At 44.3% G+C, this 15,552-nt stretch overlaps 1 protein-coding gene across 3 annotated transcripts in view; it reads left to right on the top strand.

The window, feature by feature from the left end:
- The first annotated feature begins 1,023 nt into the window (after positions 1-1,023).
- Positions 1,024-15,552, top strand: part of PCDH17 (protocadherin 17) — a 256,063-nt gene continuing 241,534 nt past the window's right edge. For all 3 annotated transcript variants that reach the window (XM_058186367.1, XM_058186366.1, XM_058186368.1), the window contains exon 1: positions 1,024-3,675. In XM_058186367.1, coding sequence (XP_058042350.1) covers positions 1,078-3,675 — 2,598 coding nt within the window. In that variant the 5' untranslated portion in view covers positions 1,024-1,077. The remainder of the gene's footprint in view (positions 3,676-15,552) is intronic.

Genomic DNA, 15,552 nt, shown 5'->3' with positions numbered 1-15,552 from the left:
TACATATATCTATATACCTATATAATAATAATATTTTTTTTGCTTTTGGGGAAACCGGCCCTTTCCGGTTCTTTCTGCGGAGCCTCGGAACCGGCGGAGGAGGCGAAGCGCGCCGGCGAGCGAGGGGAACCGGCGAGAGGAACAGGGCGAGAAGGAACTGGGGAAAGCGGCGATGCTGCGGCTGACCGCAGCAGCCAAACGGGCGCGATTAGATCTCCAAAGGCAGCAAACGGCCGCGGTGAAAACACACACACTCAACACCCGAGACGCTGCGGAGCCGGAAAAACGTCGGTGTCCCCTTTCCCATCCCTGAGATCTAAGCGGCAAGATTTGGCCCAGCGGTTCTGCGACTTCCACCCTCTCCGGATCCTGCCTTTCTGCGATTCTCCACCTCCCCACCCCACGGCTCCCGTTTCTAAGTCGTTTTTGGGATCCAGGAGCCGCTGTTTTTTTGTGTGTGTGTCTATTCCCAGGCAGAAAAACTCCGTCTTCTGCTCCCTTCCCTCTTTTTGGGTTGTTTTTTTCCTTTTTCTTTTGAAGCTTCTCGTGAGGATCTTTGGCATCTTGCAAAATTTTATTATTATTATCATTTTGTTTTTGTTTTTTTGTTGTTGTTTTTTTTCCTGGAAGGAGCAGCAGCTGCATTTGGGGAAAACGCGGCTGATCTTTCGCTCCTTTCGGTCGCCTCCAGAAAGGGAAGGGGTTTAAAACGTTTTGCTCATCCCTCAGCCTCGCTGAAGTTCGACGGAGCAAGGGGAAACTGCAGCACGGAGGAAGAGGAGGAGGAAGAGGAGGAAGAGGAGGAGGAGGGAAAAAAGACCCCTGGCCCCTAGTTGCAGCCTCGACCGCCCTTTGCCTGCTTCGTCCATGGTGGTGCCGGCGCCGAGTCGATCGTGCCGAGCAACAGGTTCGGGAACTTGAAGGGGGAGAGCGAGAGGAGGAGGAGGAGGAGGAGGAGGAGAAGGAGGAGGACTCAGCGGAGGGGCGCGACGATCGGCTGGAAAGGAGAGGCGCCAACGCGGCGGCGGCGGCGGCGGCGTTGGCCGAGAGGCGGCCTCGTCCGCGCCGTCCGCTGGGATGTCCCTCTCCGCTTGGTGCTTTTTCCTCTGCTGGGCTCCAGCCTTGGCTTTAAGGAACTTGAACTACTCGGTGCCGGAGGAGCAAGGCGCCGGCACGGTGATCGGTAACATCGGCCGCGATGCCCGGCTGCAGTCCGGGTCGAGCGGCGGATCGCCTTCGCTGGAGCGGCCCCGCGGCTCGAAGGCCACCTTCCGCGTGCTGGAGAACTCGGCTCCCCACCTGCTCGACGTGGACGGAGAGAGCGGATTGCTTTACACCAAGCAGCGCCTGGACCGGGAGGCGCTTTGCCGCCGGAGCGCCAAGTGCCAGCTTTCCCTCGAGGTCTTCGCCAACGACCAGGAGATCTGCATGATCAAAGTGGAGATCCAGGATCTCAACGACAACGCGCCCGCTTTCCCCTCCGACCAAGTCGACTTGGACATCTCCGAGAACGCCGCGCCGGGGACCCGCTTCCCGCTGGCTAGCGCGCACGATCCCGACGCGGGCGAGAACGGCCTGCGCACTTACCTGCTCACTCGCGACGATTACGGCCTCTTCGCCCTGGACGTCAAAGCCCGAGGCGACGGCACCAAATTCCCCGAACTGGTGGTTCAGAAGCCGTTGGATCGCGAGGAGCAGAGCCACCACACCTTGGTGCTGACGGCCCTGGACGGCGGGGAGCCGCCTCGCTCCGGCACGGTCCAGCTCAACGTACGCTTGATCGACTCGAATGACAACAGCCCAGTCTTCGAGGCGGCTTCTTACGTGGTGGAGCTGCCTGAGAACGTCCCTCTGGGCACGGTTCTCCTGGATCTCAACGCCACCGATGCTGACGAAGGCACCAACGGCCAGGTGCTCTACTCCTTCAGCGGTTACACGCCCGACCGGGTGCGGGAGCTGTTCAGTATCGATCCTCAGACCGGATTGATCCGGGTCAAAGGCAATCTGGACTACGAGGAAGGCAACTTGGTGGAGATTGATGTCCAAGCCCGAGACTTGGGTCCCAACCCCATCCCTGCCCATTGCAAGGTCACAGTGCATTTACTGGACCGGAATGACAATGCTCCCACCATTGGCTTTGTCTCCGTGCGCCAGGGGGCCCTGAGCGAGGCGGCCCCGCCGGGCACCGTCATTGCCCTGGTCAGGGTCACAGACCGAGACTCTGGCAAGAACGGGCAGCTGCAGTGCCGGGTGCAAGGCAGCGATGGCAGTGGGGGAGAAGGGGCAGTGCCCTTTACTTTAGAGGAGAACTATGACAATCTGTACACGGTGGTGACTGACAGGCCCCTGGACAGGGAAGTGCAGGACGAGTACAATGTCACCATCTTGGCTCGGGATGGGGGCAACCCACCTCTCAACTCAACCAAGTCTTTCTCGGTCAGGATCTTAGATGAGAATGACAACCCTCCACGTTTTAGCAAGAGCCTTTATGTGTTGCAAGTGCCTGAGAACAACATCCCGGGAGAGTATCTGGGATCCGTGTTGGCCAAGGACCCCGATCTGGGCCAAAATGGCACCGTCTCCTACTCCATTCTCCCGGGACACGTGGGGGATGTCTCTATTTACACCTATGTCTCTGTCAACCCAACCAACGGGGCCATCTACGCTTTGCGCAGCTTCAATTACGAGCAGACCAAACATTTTGAGTTCCACGTGTTGGCCAAAGACTCGGGCTCTCCCCATCGGGAGAGCAACGCCACCGTCCGGGTCACTGTTTTGGATGTCAACGACAACGCCCCTCTGATTGTCTTGCCGGCCCTGATCAATGACACTGCTGAACTTCAGGTCCCCCGCAATGCTGGAGTCGGCTACCCGGTGGGCACCGTCCGGGCCATGGATAACGATTTCGGCGAAAGCGGACGCCTGACCTATGAGATTGTGGAAGGCAATGAGGAGCACCTCTTTGAGATGGACCCTACGAGTGGGGAGATCCGCACCCTTCACCCTTACTGGGAAGAGTTGAGTCCTGTGGCTGAACTGGTGGTGAAGGTCAGTGACCATGGAAAGCCCAGCCTCTCAGCAGTAGCTAAGCTGATTGTCCGGGCTTTGGCTGGGCCTTTGCCTGAAGCAGGAGAGCCCCAGGTCAATGGGGAGCAACACCGTCGGCCTCACTGGGACCTCTCGCTGCCCTTGATTGTCACCCTGAGCACTGTTTCCATCATCCTTCTGGCTGCCATGATCACCATTGCCGTGAAGTGTAAACGCGAGAACAAGGACATCCGTACCTACAACTGTCGCATTGCTGAGTACAGCCACCCTCAGCTGGGTGGAGGGGGAGGGGGAGGGGGAGGGGGAGGGGGCAGCGGAGGGGGCAAGGGCAAGAAGAAGAAGATTAGCAAGAACGACATCATGCTGGTGCCCAGCGAAGGGGAGGACAGCCGAGGGCCCCTCAACGTTATGAACGTGGTCAGCAGCCCATCCTTGGCCACTTCGCCCATCTATTTTGACTACCAGACTCGCCTGCCCCTTAGCTCGCCCAGGTCGGAGGTGATGTTCCTGAAACCGGCTTCCAACAACCTGAGCGTGCCCCAAGGCCATGTGGGATGTCACACCAGCTTCACAGGACAAGGGACTAACGTCAGCGAGGTTCCCCCGAGCCGGATGTCCATAATTCAGGTAGGAGACTTTGAGAGATAACCTGGAACTACTACTACTACTTCTTCTTCTTCTCCTCCTTCTTCTCACATTGCATTTTCTATCTGCAGTGACACCTGCCGAGAAAAGCCACCGGATAGGTGTCAGGACAGAGGTGACTTGGTTCTGAGGTCCTAAGCTAGGATTAGGCCACGATCCTCTTTGTAGTCCTCCTGTAGCAAGGTTCAAAAAACGTTTGCTAGAAAACAGAAGGACGGGCAGCTTAGCACTGCAGCACCCATGAAACTGGGGCAGGTTTGTGAGATCTAGTCTGTAGGATCTGGTCGATCCAGCCTTGCCTTTGGGGGTTGAATGTGGATCAGCCTGGGCGGGTTGTTCTTACAGGTTTCTCTATCCTGTGTCTTGAGGAAAGTGGAAAGACCATGATTTGTTCCAAAGTGGAGTTGTGGGGACAGTAGTTAGGGCGCAAACGTGGTTTATAGTAGTTGAAAGTGTGCATATACTGAATGTTATGCTTGCCAAACCGGTATATTTTGATATTTCCATCCCGTTCAATCGCATCCATCGGATCATAAGTTCTTGATTTGATTTTTTTCTTGGCTCACCATAAAATAGATATCTCCTGGGACAAACAGATCTCTGTTTTTTTTTGTTTTTTGTTTTTTTTTTATCACGGGCAATCCAAGCCCATCCAAAGCTGTGTTTGGTTTACTTGGTATGGTGCAAAAACCAGGCTCCATCCCAAATTAAAGCACTGGATTTCTGCAGAAAAGGCTTAAAAGCCTCAGCGCATATTAGCAAAATGATATTGAGACTGGGCAGTTAGATTTACACATGCCTAGATGGTTGTCACAACCTGAGCAGTGTGACTTGCTTGAATAAATAGCTAAAGCACAAGCTGGAACGCTTCAAAAACAATTTTAATGTCAGCTGCTGTTATCTTAGGTGCAGTGCCTTTCGAGGGAGCCTCTGCTCACCCTGCAGCTGCCAGTGATCAAATTCTCCCAGTCTTCCAGTGGAACAATAATCCAGTGAGCCCCCCCCCCAAAAAAAAAGTGGGGGGAAAAATGTCTAAACTACCGATTAAACGGTTTGTTTGCTTATTCTGCAATCGTGCTGAAAAATTCCATGCTTGACTTGCAACTGATGCTGGAAGACTGTGCCATGCCATGATTTAGCCCAGTCAAGCATTGGAAAATCAGAGAGAGAGAGAGAGAGAGAGGGAGGGAGGGAGGGAGGGAGGGAGGGAGAGAGCCCACACCTAACCTTAGACCGAGCTTTACAGATTTACTCCGTAGAGCAAGGAGAAATGTGGCAGGCAGAGAAATTTATTATTTATTTATTTTCTAACAGGGAGAGGGGAGGCAATGTATAATTCACTTGAAGTAAAAAAGAAAAGAAAAAAAGGAATGGTATATCACACACACACACACACAAACACAGACAAGGCCTTATGTATTTCGGAGCTAGTGCTTCCGATTTTACAGGAAAGAAATGGGGTTTTAGAAGGCAGCTTCCCGACGTGCAAAAAGAAGAAGAAGAAGAAGAATGAAATAGAGCAGATTGTAAATGAGTTTGAACGGCTTACTTTGAACCGCGTTCAGAGAAACCTGTTTAAAAATAGGCTCCCTGAAATCTGAAGGGATCCCCGTTGAGAATCCTTAACCGTTCCTAGACTGGATCCCAAGTGCGTACAACGTAGACTGTAGTGCACACTGTGTAACGCACTTGATCTGCGTGTGTGTAATTTGTCTTTCTTTGTATGTAGCAGACACGCAAACGTGTTGATGTTCCTATCGAAATACTATGCAGGGAGAGCTCTAAGCTAATGGCTGTTGAATGCATTGGCCGTGTCACTCATTTTGTCCGGCACTTTTCTAATATACTCTACTGAACCACAGGGGAGAGACTGGAGTGTATCAAAAGTGAAATGGGCTGATTTTTTTCCCTCCTGTTCCAATCTTAAATGGGAAAAAACTGGTTATCTTGTTCCTAACACAGTTTACGAAGGCCAGCTCTTTCAACTCCTGGCACATTAAAAGAGTCTCTCTTTCTCTCTTTTTTTAAACCCTTGTGATTACTATTTTCCTTCCTGGTTTGATTTGCCACGCTTGCTAGGGAATAAACTTCTTTTGGCAACAGCAAAGAGAGTTATTTTTGAGTAAACACGCCTGGGGTTGAGCTTGGAAGCATCTCTTCTGAAGCCTTCCAGTTCCTTCTGCCTTATTCTTGTGCAACTAACAGGCAGCAGGGTTTGAAGGCCATTGCCTTGATCTTGTGCATTTTGAGTTTGGAGACGCCTAGGGTCAAAGATCCAAATAGTTGATTCCTATGGGGATCAGTAACCTGTAGCATTAGACCAGAGGTCTCCAACCTTGGCAACTTTAAGCCTGTCGGACTTCAACTTCCAGAATTCCCCAGCCAGCTTTGCTGGCTGGGGGATTCTGGGAGTTGAAGTCCGCCAGGCTTAAAGTTGCCAAGGTTGGAGATCTCTGCAATAGATGATTATGTTTCTATGAAAGCAAACTTCCCCTAGAACTTCCTCCTTCTGTAGAAGTGATTTATTTCCTTTTTAATTTCTTCCAGTCTTGCAACGTTTTTGGACTGCGGATGTCACCCAGTTTGGTTTTCACTCTTACACAGTAGCGGTCAAACTTGTGGAAACCTTTTGGGGGAAAAGTGTATTTTCTAAAACTTGTTAATAATGCCACTTTTTTTTTTGGAGTCGTACCATAAAATATTCTATCTATCTATCTATCTATCTATCTATCTATCTATCTATCTATCTATCTATCTATCTATCTATCTATCTATCTATCTATCTCTCTCAATGGAAAGATAATCGAATCAAGAATGTAATGCCATCATTTTTAGGAAGGATTTGCTATTAGAATAGCAGTTGTGGTATAAAGAAGAAAAGCCAAACACGTAGAAAAAACGAGATCGACAAAAATGATCACCACAGAAAAAAAATGAGATACACAAAAATGTTCAACAAAAGTTAATCCTTAGTTGGGTAACCTTTAGCATGAATTACGGCCTTACAACGTCTTCCCATGGAGTGAACCAAGTCTTTTAGTTCTGCAGCTGTTATCACGTGAAACCAAGATTGAAGGATGGCTTCTATTAACTGGGTTTTATTGCTGGGTCGCCTCTGACTAACAAGTTTCTTTAGTCAGCTCCACAGATTTTCAATTGGGTGAAGGTCTGGGCTATTCCCAGGCCCATTCCAGCAGTGGAATATGAGTATCTTGAAACTTCCCCCCCAAAAATGGTGATTATTAGCCATCAAACCTAAAAAATACACTTTTTCTAAAAGGTTTCCACAATTTTGGCCACTACTGTAGGCATTTTGCTAGACCATCGTTGTCCAGTAAAGGACCAAGGTGTACCTGACTATCTTCACTGTTTCCTTACTTAGAAGGCAACTCTGATGGCTTTTGCCACCAGCCCATTGTTGCCTTTTAAGTAGACATTACTGGCTTCTGTACAGAAATTCAGGAGCTACGTTTTTAATTTTTGGCTCAGAGAAAAAATATATATCTTGGCCATCTTTTTTCGCACAGGAGGATCTATATGCAGAGTTCAGGAGCAGAAATTCCTATCACAGAAGCCAAAGGAATTGTGCTTTTTAATCACTGTCCACTGCTATGCAAGATCCCTCTATTGAGGTTCATTACGGAAGCTATCTCATGTTATGCTTATCATGACTGGGTGTTGCTATCAATTAGAAGAACGGAGCGATACTCCACATCTGAAATTGATTTTAAGAAAAAGTGACAGTTAGAGGAAGAACATTAAGCTAGGACAGAGCTGAAGGTAATTTGATTTATAGCTCATGCATTTAAAATGGATACTTTCCCCCCCCCCCACTTCTCCCCTGTGTCACTTGTTTAAATCATGTCTTTGTTAAAGAGGTAAAATGAAGAAGTCGGAATGTCAAAGCTACCTTCTCTGCAAACTTCCCAGTGGGGGGAGGCGGGGGGGGAAACACCCTTTGATCGGATGTAATAATTACTGATAGATACTGATTTTTATTTTGCTAGAAGATTGTAATCCAACAAACAATGTATTGAGTCATTAAAGAGTTTTCAGTTAGTAGTATTAAAGTCCCAGTTGGTAAGCTTTTTTTTTTTTTTTAAGAGTCTATACTGTATTCTAACTTCTATTTCTTTCTTTTTTCTTCTTGGTTCTGAAATTTATATAAATCAAAAGGGAAGTTCCTTTCTTGAAAAAGGCACCATGTAGTTTCTGTCGAGTTCTTAAGATGATAGCCACGGATGTGAAATGAATGTATTATCTAATGACATCGATGAGATTTTTTTTTTAAAAAAAATGTACCCATGTAGTGACAAAACTGATTAAAAAGGAAGAGAATTCACTAAACAGAGTAGAATGCTTGAATTCTAGTTTCGTTTTGTTGGTGGGTTATTTATTTATTTGTTTGTTTGTTTTATTGTGGAATGAATCTTGGAAGACCTCTTCCTAAACTTGTAGTTCCAGACCCTTGGGTAGATGGCCTTCGCTTCCAGTCACAATTACCATTTTATTTTACTATTTTAAATCATGAAGGATTTATATTTTTTAAAAAAATGCAACTTTTCTTCTACAGTTCTTGGGTTTGATGTGGGAAATTCTGCTGGGGACATTTCTCTGGCCTGGTTTTTCATGCCAAAGTTCTTAACCTCAAGTACAGATAGACCTCAACTTACAACGATCCATTTAGTGACCACGGCACTGAAAAAAGTGACTTACGACTGTTTTTCCACACAACTCTTACGGTATCCCCGTGGTCACGTGATCAAAATCTGGACACTTGGCCACTGACTCATATTTATGACGGTTGCAGTGTCCCAGGGTCATGTGGTCCCCTTTTGTGACCTTTTCTGACAAAGGAGAAGTCAGATTCACTTAGCAACCGTCTGACTAACTTAACAAGTGCAGTGATTTACTTAACAACGATGCTAAGAAAAGTCATAAAATAGGGCAAAACTCACTTAATAGATGTCTCACTTGGGAACAGAAATTTTGGGCTTAATTCTGGTCATACGTCGAGGACTATCTGTATTGCCTGGAGAGACTCCTGCATGAAAATCCAGAGAATAATTACAAAATAACAGAACACCTCTCTTAAACATGCACAATTCAGCTTAAAGTGTGTATTTCCTCCCCCATTCCCCAAACCTGTTTGTTTCCAAAAGTTGATGAGCCAATAGTTATTCATTTCAAGTTAGTAGCAGTAAAATAAATGTAATGAACGTGTGGTCATGTAAACGAGATTTAATGTTTATTAAATGTACAGCCAATAGCAATAGTCCTTAGACTTATATACACTTCACAGTGCTTTACAGCCCTCTGTAAGTGGTTTACAGAGTCAGGATATCGCCCCCAACAATCTGGGTCCCAATAGAATAGAATAGAATAGAATAGAATAGAATAGAATAGAATAGAATAGAATTCTTTATTGGTTAAGTGTGATTGGACACACAAGGAATTTGTCTTTGGTGCATAAGCTCTCAGTGTACATAAAGAAAAAAATAAAATATATTTGTCAAGAATCATAAGATACAACTGGTCATATAAACCAAATTTAATGTTTATTAAATGTACAGGCAATAGCAATAGGTCCCAATAATAATAGAATAGAATAATAATAATAATAATAATAATAATAATAATAGAATAGAATTCTTTATTGGCCAAGTGTGATTGGACACAAGGAATTTGTCTTTGGTGCATAAGCTCTCAGTGTACATAAAGAAAAAAATAAAATATATTTGTCAAGAATCATAAGATACAACTGGTCATATAAACCAAATTTAATGTTTATTAAATGTACAGGCAATAGCAATAGGTCCCAATAGAATAGAATAGAATAGAATAGAATAGAATAGAATAGAATAGAATTCTTTATTGGCCAAGTGTGATTGGACACACAAGGAATTTGTCTTTGGTGCATATGCTCTCAGTGTACATAAAGAAAAAAATTAAATATATTTGTCAAGAATCATAAGATACAACTGGTCATATAAACCAAATTTAATGTTTATTAAATGTACAGGCAATAGCAATAGGTCCCAATAGAATAGAATAGAATAGAATAGAATAGATTAGAATAGAATAGAATAGAATTCTTTATTGGCCAAGTGTGATTGGACACACAAGGAATTTGTCTTTGGTGCATATGCTCTCAGTGTACATAAAGAAAAAATAAAATATATTCCTCAAGGATCATAAGATACAACACTTAGTGACAGTCATAGGATACTAATAAGCAATCAGGTCATGCTAGGAAACAAATAAAACAATATAAATTGTAAAGACACAAGCAACATGGTTATAGTCATAAGTGGGAAGAGATAGGTACTTGGAAGGATGAGAAGAATATTAGTAATACAGACTTAGTAAATTTTTTGACAGTGTTGAGGGAAATATTTGTTTAGCAGAGTGATGGCATTCGGGGGAAAACTGTCCTTGTGTCTTGTTCTGGTGTGCAGAGCATCGTTTTGAGGGTAGGAGTTGGAACAGTTTATATCCAGGATGTGAGGAATCTGTAAATATTTTCACAGCTCTCTTTTTGACTCGTGCCGTATACAGGTCCTCAATGGAAGGCAGGTTAGTAGCCATTGTTTTTTCTGCAGTCCTAATGATCCTCTGAAGTCTGGGTCTGTCTTGTTGGGTTGCAGAACCAAACCTGACAGTTATAGAGATGCAGATGACAGACTCAATAATTCCTCTGTAGAACTGGATCAACAGCTCATTTTACCCACCTCGGAAGGATGGAGTCAACCTTGAGCCTGGTGAGATTTGAACTGCCAAATTGCCGGCAGCCAGCAGGCAGCAGAAGTAGCCCGCAGTACTGTGCCAACCTGGCTCAATATTGATTCATTAAAGAGTATTAAGGTAGCATCATAAGTATGAGTGAGTTGCCCAGCCTCTGAATTTTGATCACGTGATCGTGGGGAGGCTGCAAAGGTTGTAACTGTGAAGAAGAAAAAAACAGACGTAAGTCGCTTTTTTCAGTGCTGTTTGTATGAACTGTTGTAAGTCAAGGACCATCTTTCCTCCAACCTAAACCTTGTAACCTTCCTTCCATCTCTCTTGGCAGGACAGTTTGAGACTTCCTGATCATTGTTGTGGCTTGTCTCGGAATCTGTCTGAGGTTCTCTGTAGAGATTCTCAGTCATCCAGGTGATGGTTGTCCCAAAGGTGCTTCTTCAGGAGGCAACTGGACTTCCTTGGTTTTTTTTCTTCTTAAGACCTTTCGCTTCTCATCCAAGAAGCTTCTTCAGCTCAGACAGGATAGTATGGAATGGAAGGATTTATATTCCTTGCAGACAGCTGGTCCTTTGCATCCTTTTACAGGGTCGTTGAATGACTTGGAGGTTTATCTGTGTCCCTGAGGTCACCTGAGTAGTGCAAATGTTTCCTGTAGCCTGCAAGTTTTTCCTCTGGAAATCCATTTCTACTTCCACACCAAATTGTACAGCTAAATGTCTGTAGAGATTCTCAGTCATCCAGGTCGTGGTTGTCCCAAAGTGCTTCTTCAGGAGGCAACTGGACTTTCTTGTTTTTTTCCTTTTGAAGACGTTTCGCTTCTCACCCAAGAAGGTTCTTCAGCTCTGACGGGATAGTGGACAGGATCCATTCCCCACTCTCCTGTCAGAGCTGAAGAAGCTTCTTGGATGAGAAGCAAAAGGTCTTCAAAAGGAAAAAAAAAACCCAAGAAAGTCCAGTTGCCTCCTGAAAAACCACCTTTGGGCTCTTCATCTTAGGTTCTTAACGGGATGGGATGTTTCCAGATGTCCTTCGACATAGTCGTATTAGCCTATTTATAATTTCTCAGTTTATTTCCCTCCCATTTGGCTCTAAGGTTTTGTTTTTAATTAGAAGAAGTTGCATTCTCGAGGCACTGGGTGCTCCACTTGGGTAACCTGCAGTTGGTAGAGAGGCTTTGTGGACTAAAATCCCTTCAGAGGACCGATGAGAATGGCTCACAAACACGGGTAAACACTAGGCTCAGCTGTAGGATGGATTCAGGTGACACACTACAACATCAGAGTACACAACATTGTAGCATGGCATCTTTGGTAGCCATAATAATTAGCTTACAGGTTAAAGGAGTTTATGGAGGCAATTGCTGGATGGGAAGATGAGCATAGGATAAACATCAGATGGTTAATGTGGCTTTGCAGCCCAAGGACACGAACTCCGCAGGCGTGCAAAACCACATCACCCACCCATGGAAAGAAGACAGCTTGTTTGTGCAATGTTGTTGTTGTTGTTGTTGTTGTTATTTATCTCAAACACACGGATACACCTTTAATCCTGTTGTGGGTGCTACTGGTAGCTTCTGACATACAGGTAGTCCTTGATGTATGACTATTTTTTTTAGCAATACCACTTAGACTTATATACTGCTTCACAGTGCTTTTACAGCCCTCTCTAAGCAGTTTACAAAGTCAGCATATTGCCCCCCCTCCACAATCTGGATACTCCTTTTACCCACCTTGGAAGGATGAATTAACCTTGAGATGGTCAGGATCTAACTCGGGCAGAGTTAGCCTGCAATACTGAATCAGCAGCTCATTTTACCCACCTCGGAAGGATGGAAGGCTGAGTCAACCTTGAGCCTGGTGAGAGTCGATCTGCCAAATTGCAGGCAGCCGGCAGTCAGCGGAAGTAGCCTGCAGTACTGCACTCTAACCACTGCGCCACCGAGGCTCAAGTGACCATTTGACGTTACAAACAGTTCTGAAAAAAGTGACTTAATAACTGCTTTTCCCCCCCACACTTAACGACCGTTGTCCATGGTCATGGGCTCAAAATTAGGATTCATATTTAATGATGTGGCAGTGATCATGTGATTCCCTTTTACGACAAGCAAAATCGATAGGGCAGCCAGATTCACCTTACTTCCATGTTACTAACTTAACAACTTCAAATTTCACAATGCACAACATGTGTACAATGAGATTGGTTGAGCCTCCCTGCACTGATTCACTTCATGGTGGCAAGAAAGTAATAAAATCTGGCAAAACCCACTTAAGCCATATCTCCCTTAGCCACAGAATTTTTGGGCTCCTTTATGGTCATAAGTGGAGAACCATCTGCAGGGGTAAAAGTAGAATTTTAATCAAGAGACCTTACGAAGGGTTGTTTGACAGTGAGATGGGCAGCAAATGCATTTAAAAATTAAAATTAAAATTAAGCCAGCATGTCATACAAGTTCTGGACTCTGGGGAAGGCCCGTTGGAGGCAGAGATGGGGCCAGGGCCATCTGGGACTGATGTGCAGACTCCGGAGCCTCCAGAGGCAGGCAGCAGAGAAGCAGAGGAACAGGAGGAGCCTGTTCCTAAGTGTATGCATGTGAAGAGCTGACAGAAGGCAAGAGCAGCTAAAGCAAAAAGGACTCCCCAGGAGTAAGGTCAGGGGATGATTGGCCCCTCCCATAAGGCTTAAAAGAGCAGCAACAGCTCTTGGACTCTTTGTAGGAAAGTAACATTGCTACATTGGTTTCTAGTTGGCATCTCTTGTTTCTGAACTTCATGGGGCTTTGCCAAGAAAAGCCTTTGGCAGGGTGCCAAGGAAGACAAAGGTTTGTGATAAGGCCGGAGGACTTTTTCTGAAGGATTTGTTTTGGAATTAATTTGTTCTAATAAAATATGTTTGTTTAGGACTGATTGTGTCTGGTAATAACTACTTGGGCCTAGGTCACAACAGTACCCAACTGTGGCTTGTAGGTTAAGCCATGACTGGATGCGTAGTGTATATTCGGTGGAAGTATAAATTCTAGTTTACAAATCACAAGTCAGTATGTTCCCACACAAAACCTCCCAGACCAGGCGAGAAAATTCTCTGTGAGATACGGGTGCCTTAGAAAACAGGCTGCCTTGAAATTTTCTGCGCAGAGAAAACATTTCTGTTTTTTTTTTCTTTTTCCATTTGAAAAATATCCAGAGCGTTTTACTAGACTTATCTGAAATGTTATGAGTGCATTTGGTGATAATATTGTGAAGGCAACTTACAGTACACACCGTGACACTGCAAACAACTCAACTGTTAAAGCACTTAAAATGGTGTGCAGCTGTGTTCCCAGCCACAAACACCTACATTTATATATAACTAGCCTTCAAAACAGAATGCTTATGGATGGTTTAGCAGGAAAGTTCTAACCAGTAAAGGATATTTAATGGTTTCTTTTCCTTTGAGCTTTTGCTGAAGTAAAAGACTGCAACTTTGCACTCCAAATTCCCAGAAAAGTGAACCAGATTATAATGAATAAATAATAATAATAAAAAAAACACCCGCTGAAGAATATTCAGATCCAAAGAAATTTGAGTCTAGCAAGCGTGTCACAGGGATGATGAGATTGTAGTATACCTGTTGGAATTCACATCATTGCCTGGTGCGCTAAGAAAAAAAGTGATCTATCTTGTACATTTATGGCATGTTTGGAACAGAATGGAACAGAACAGAACAGAACAGAACAGAACAGAACAGAATAGAATTCTTTAGAATAGAATAGAATAGAATAGAATAGAATAGAATAGAATAGAATTTTTATTGGCCAAGTGTGATTGGACACACAAGGAATTTGTCTTGGTGCATATGCTCTCAGTGTACATAAAAGAAAAGATACCTTCATCAAGGTACAACATTTACAACACAATTGATGATCAATATATCAATATAAATCATAAGGATTGCCAGCAACAAGTTATAGTCATACAGTCATAAGTGGAAAGAGATCGGTGATGGGAACTATGAAACGATTAATAGTAGTGCAGATTCAGTAAATAGTCTGACAGTGTTGAGGGAATTATTTGTTTAGCAGAGTGATGGCCTTCGGGAAAAAACTGTTCTTGTGTCTAGTTGTTCTGGTGTGCAGTGCTCTATAGCGTCGTTTTGAGGGTAGGAGTTGAAACAGTTTATGTCCAGGATGCGAGGGATCTGCAAATATTTTCATTATTGGCCAAGTGTGTATTTCCTCCCCCATTCCCCAAACCTGTTTGTTTCCAAAAGTTGTGAACCAATAGTAATTCATTTCAAGATAGTAACAGTAAAATAAATGTGATGTACTCATGGTCATATAAACCAAATTTAATGTTTATTAAATGTACAAGCAATAGCAATAGCCCTTAGACTTATATACACTTCACAGTGCTTTACAGCCCTCTGTAAGCGGTTTACAGAATCAGTCTATTACCCCCAACAATTTGGGTCCCAATAGAATAGAATAGAACAGAACAGAACAGAACAGAACAGAACAGAATTCTTTATTGGCCAAGTGTGATTGGACACACTAGGGATTTGTCTTTGGTACGTATGCTCTCAGTGTACATAAAGAAAAAAATACAATATATTCATCAAGAATCATAAGATGCAACACTTAGTGATTGTCACAGGATACTAATAAGCAATCAAATCATATTAGGAAACGATAAAACCAAGGAAGGTTAGTATGGAGGAAATCTTTCAAATTGTCCTTTCCTTGAGCATGTAGTATCTTAATATTCATGTTTCACTATCTTGGAGCAAAAAGACCAGGGTAGTAAGCTGAGAAAATAATAGTAGTTATCTACTACATAGGGGGGAAAAAAAACCCCGCTGAGACCCTTAAAAGAGTGTGGAGAAAAGCAACCAAGATGATTAGGGGGCTAAATAGGCTGTATAAACAGAGGGATAGAATCAAGATCATGTGAAGGGTTAATACTACTTTATAATGCCTTGATAAGGCCACACTTGGAATATTGCATCCAGTTTTGGTCACCACAATGTAAAAAAGCTGTGGAGTCTTTAGAAAGACTGCAGAGAAGAGCAACAAAGATGATTAGGGCACTGGAGGATAAAACATGTAAAGAACGGTTGCAGGAACTGGGTCTGTCTAGTTTGATG

This window comes from Ahaetulla prasina, chromosome 5 (genome assembly GCF_028640845.1).
Source record: "Ahaetulla prasina isolate Xishuangbanna chromosome 5, ASM2864084v1, whole genome shotgun sequence".
In the NCBI taxonomy this organism is placed as follows: domain Eukaryota; kingdom Metazoa; phylum Chordata; class Lepidosauria; order Squamata; family Colubridae; genus Ahaetulla; species Ahaetulla prasina.
This window is presented reverse-complemented; position numbering and strand designations above follow the sequence as displayed.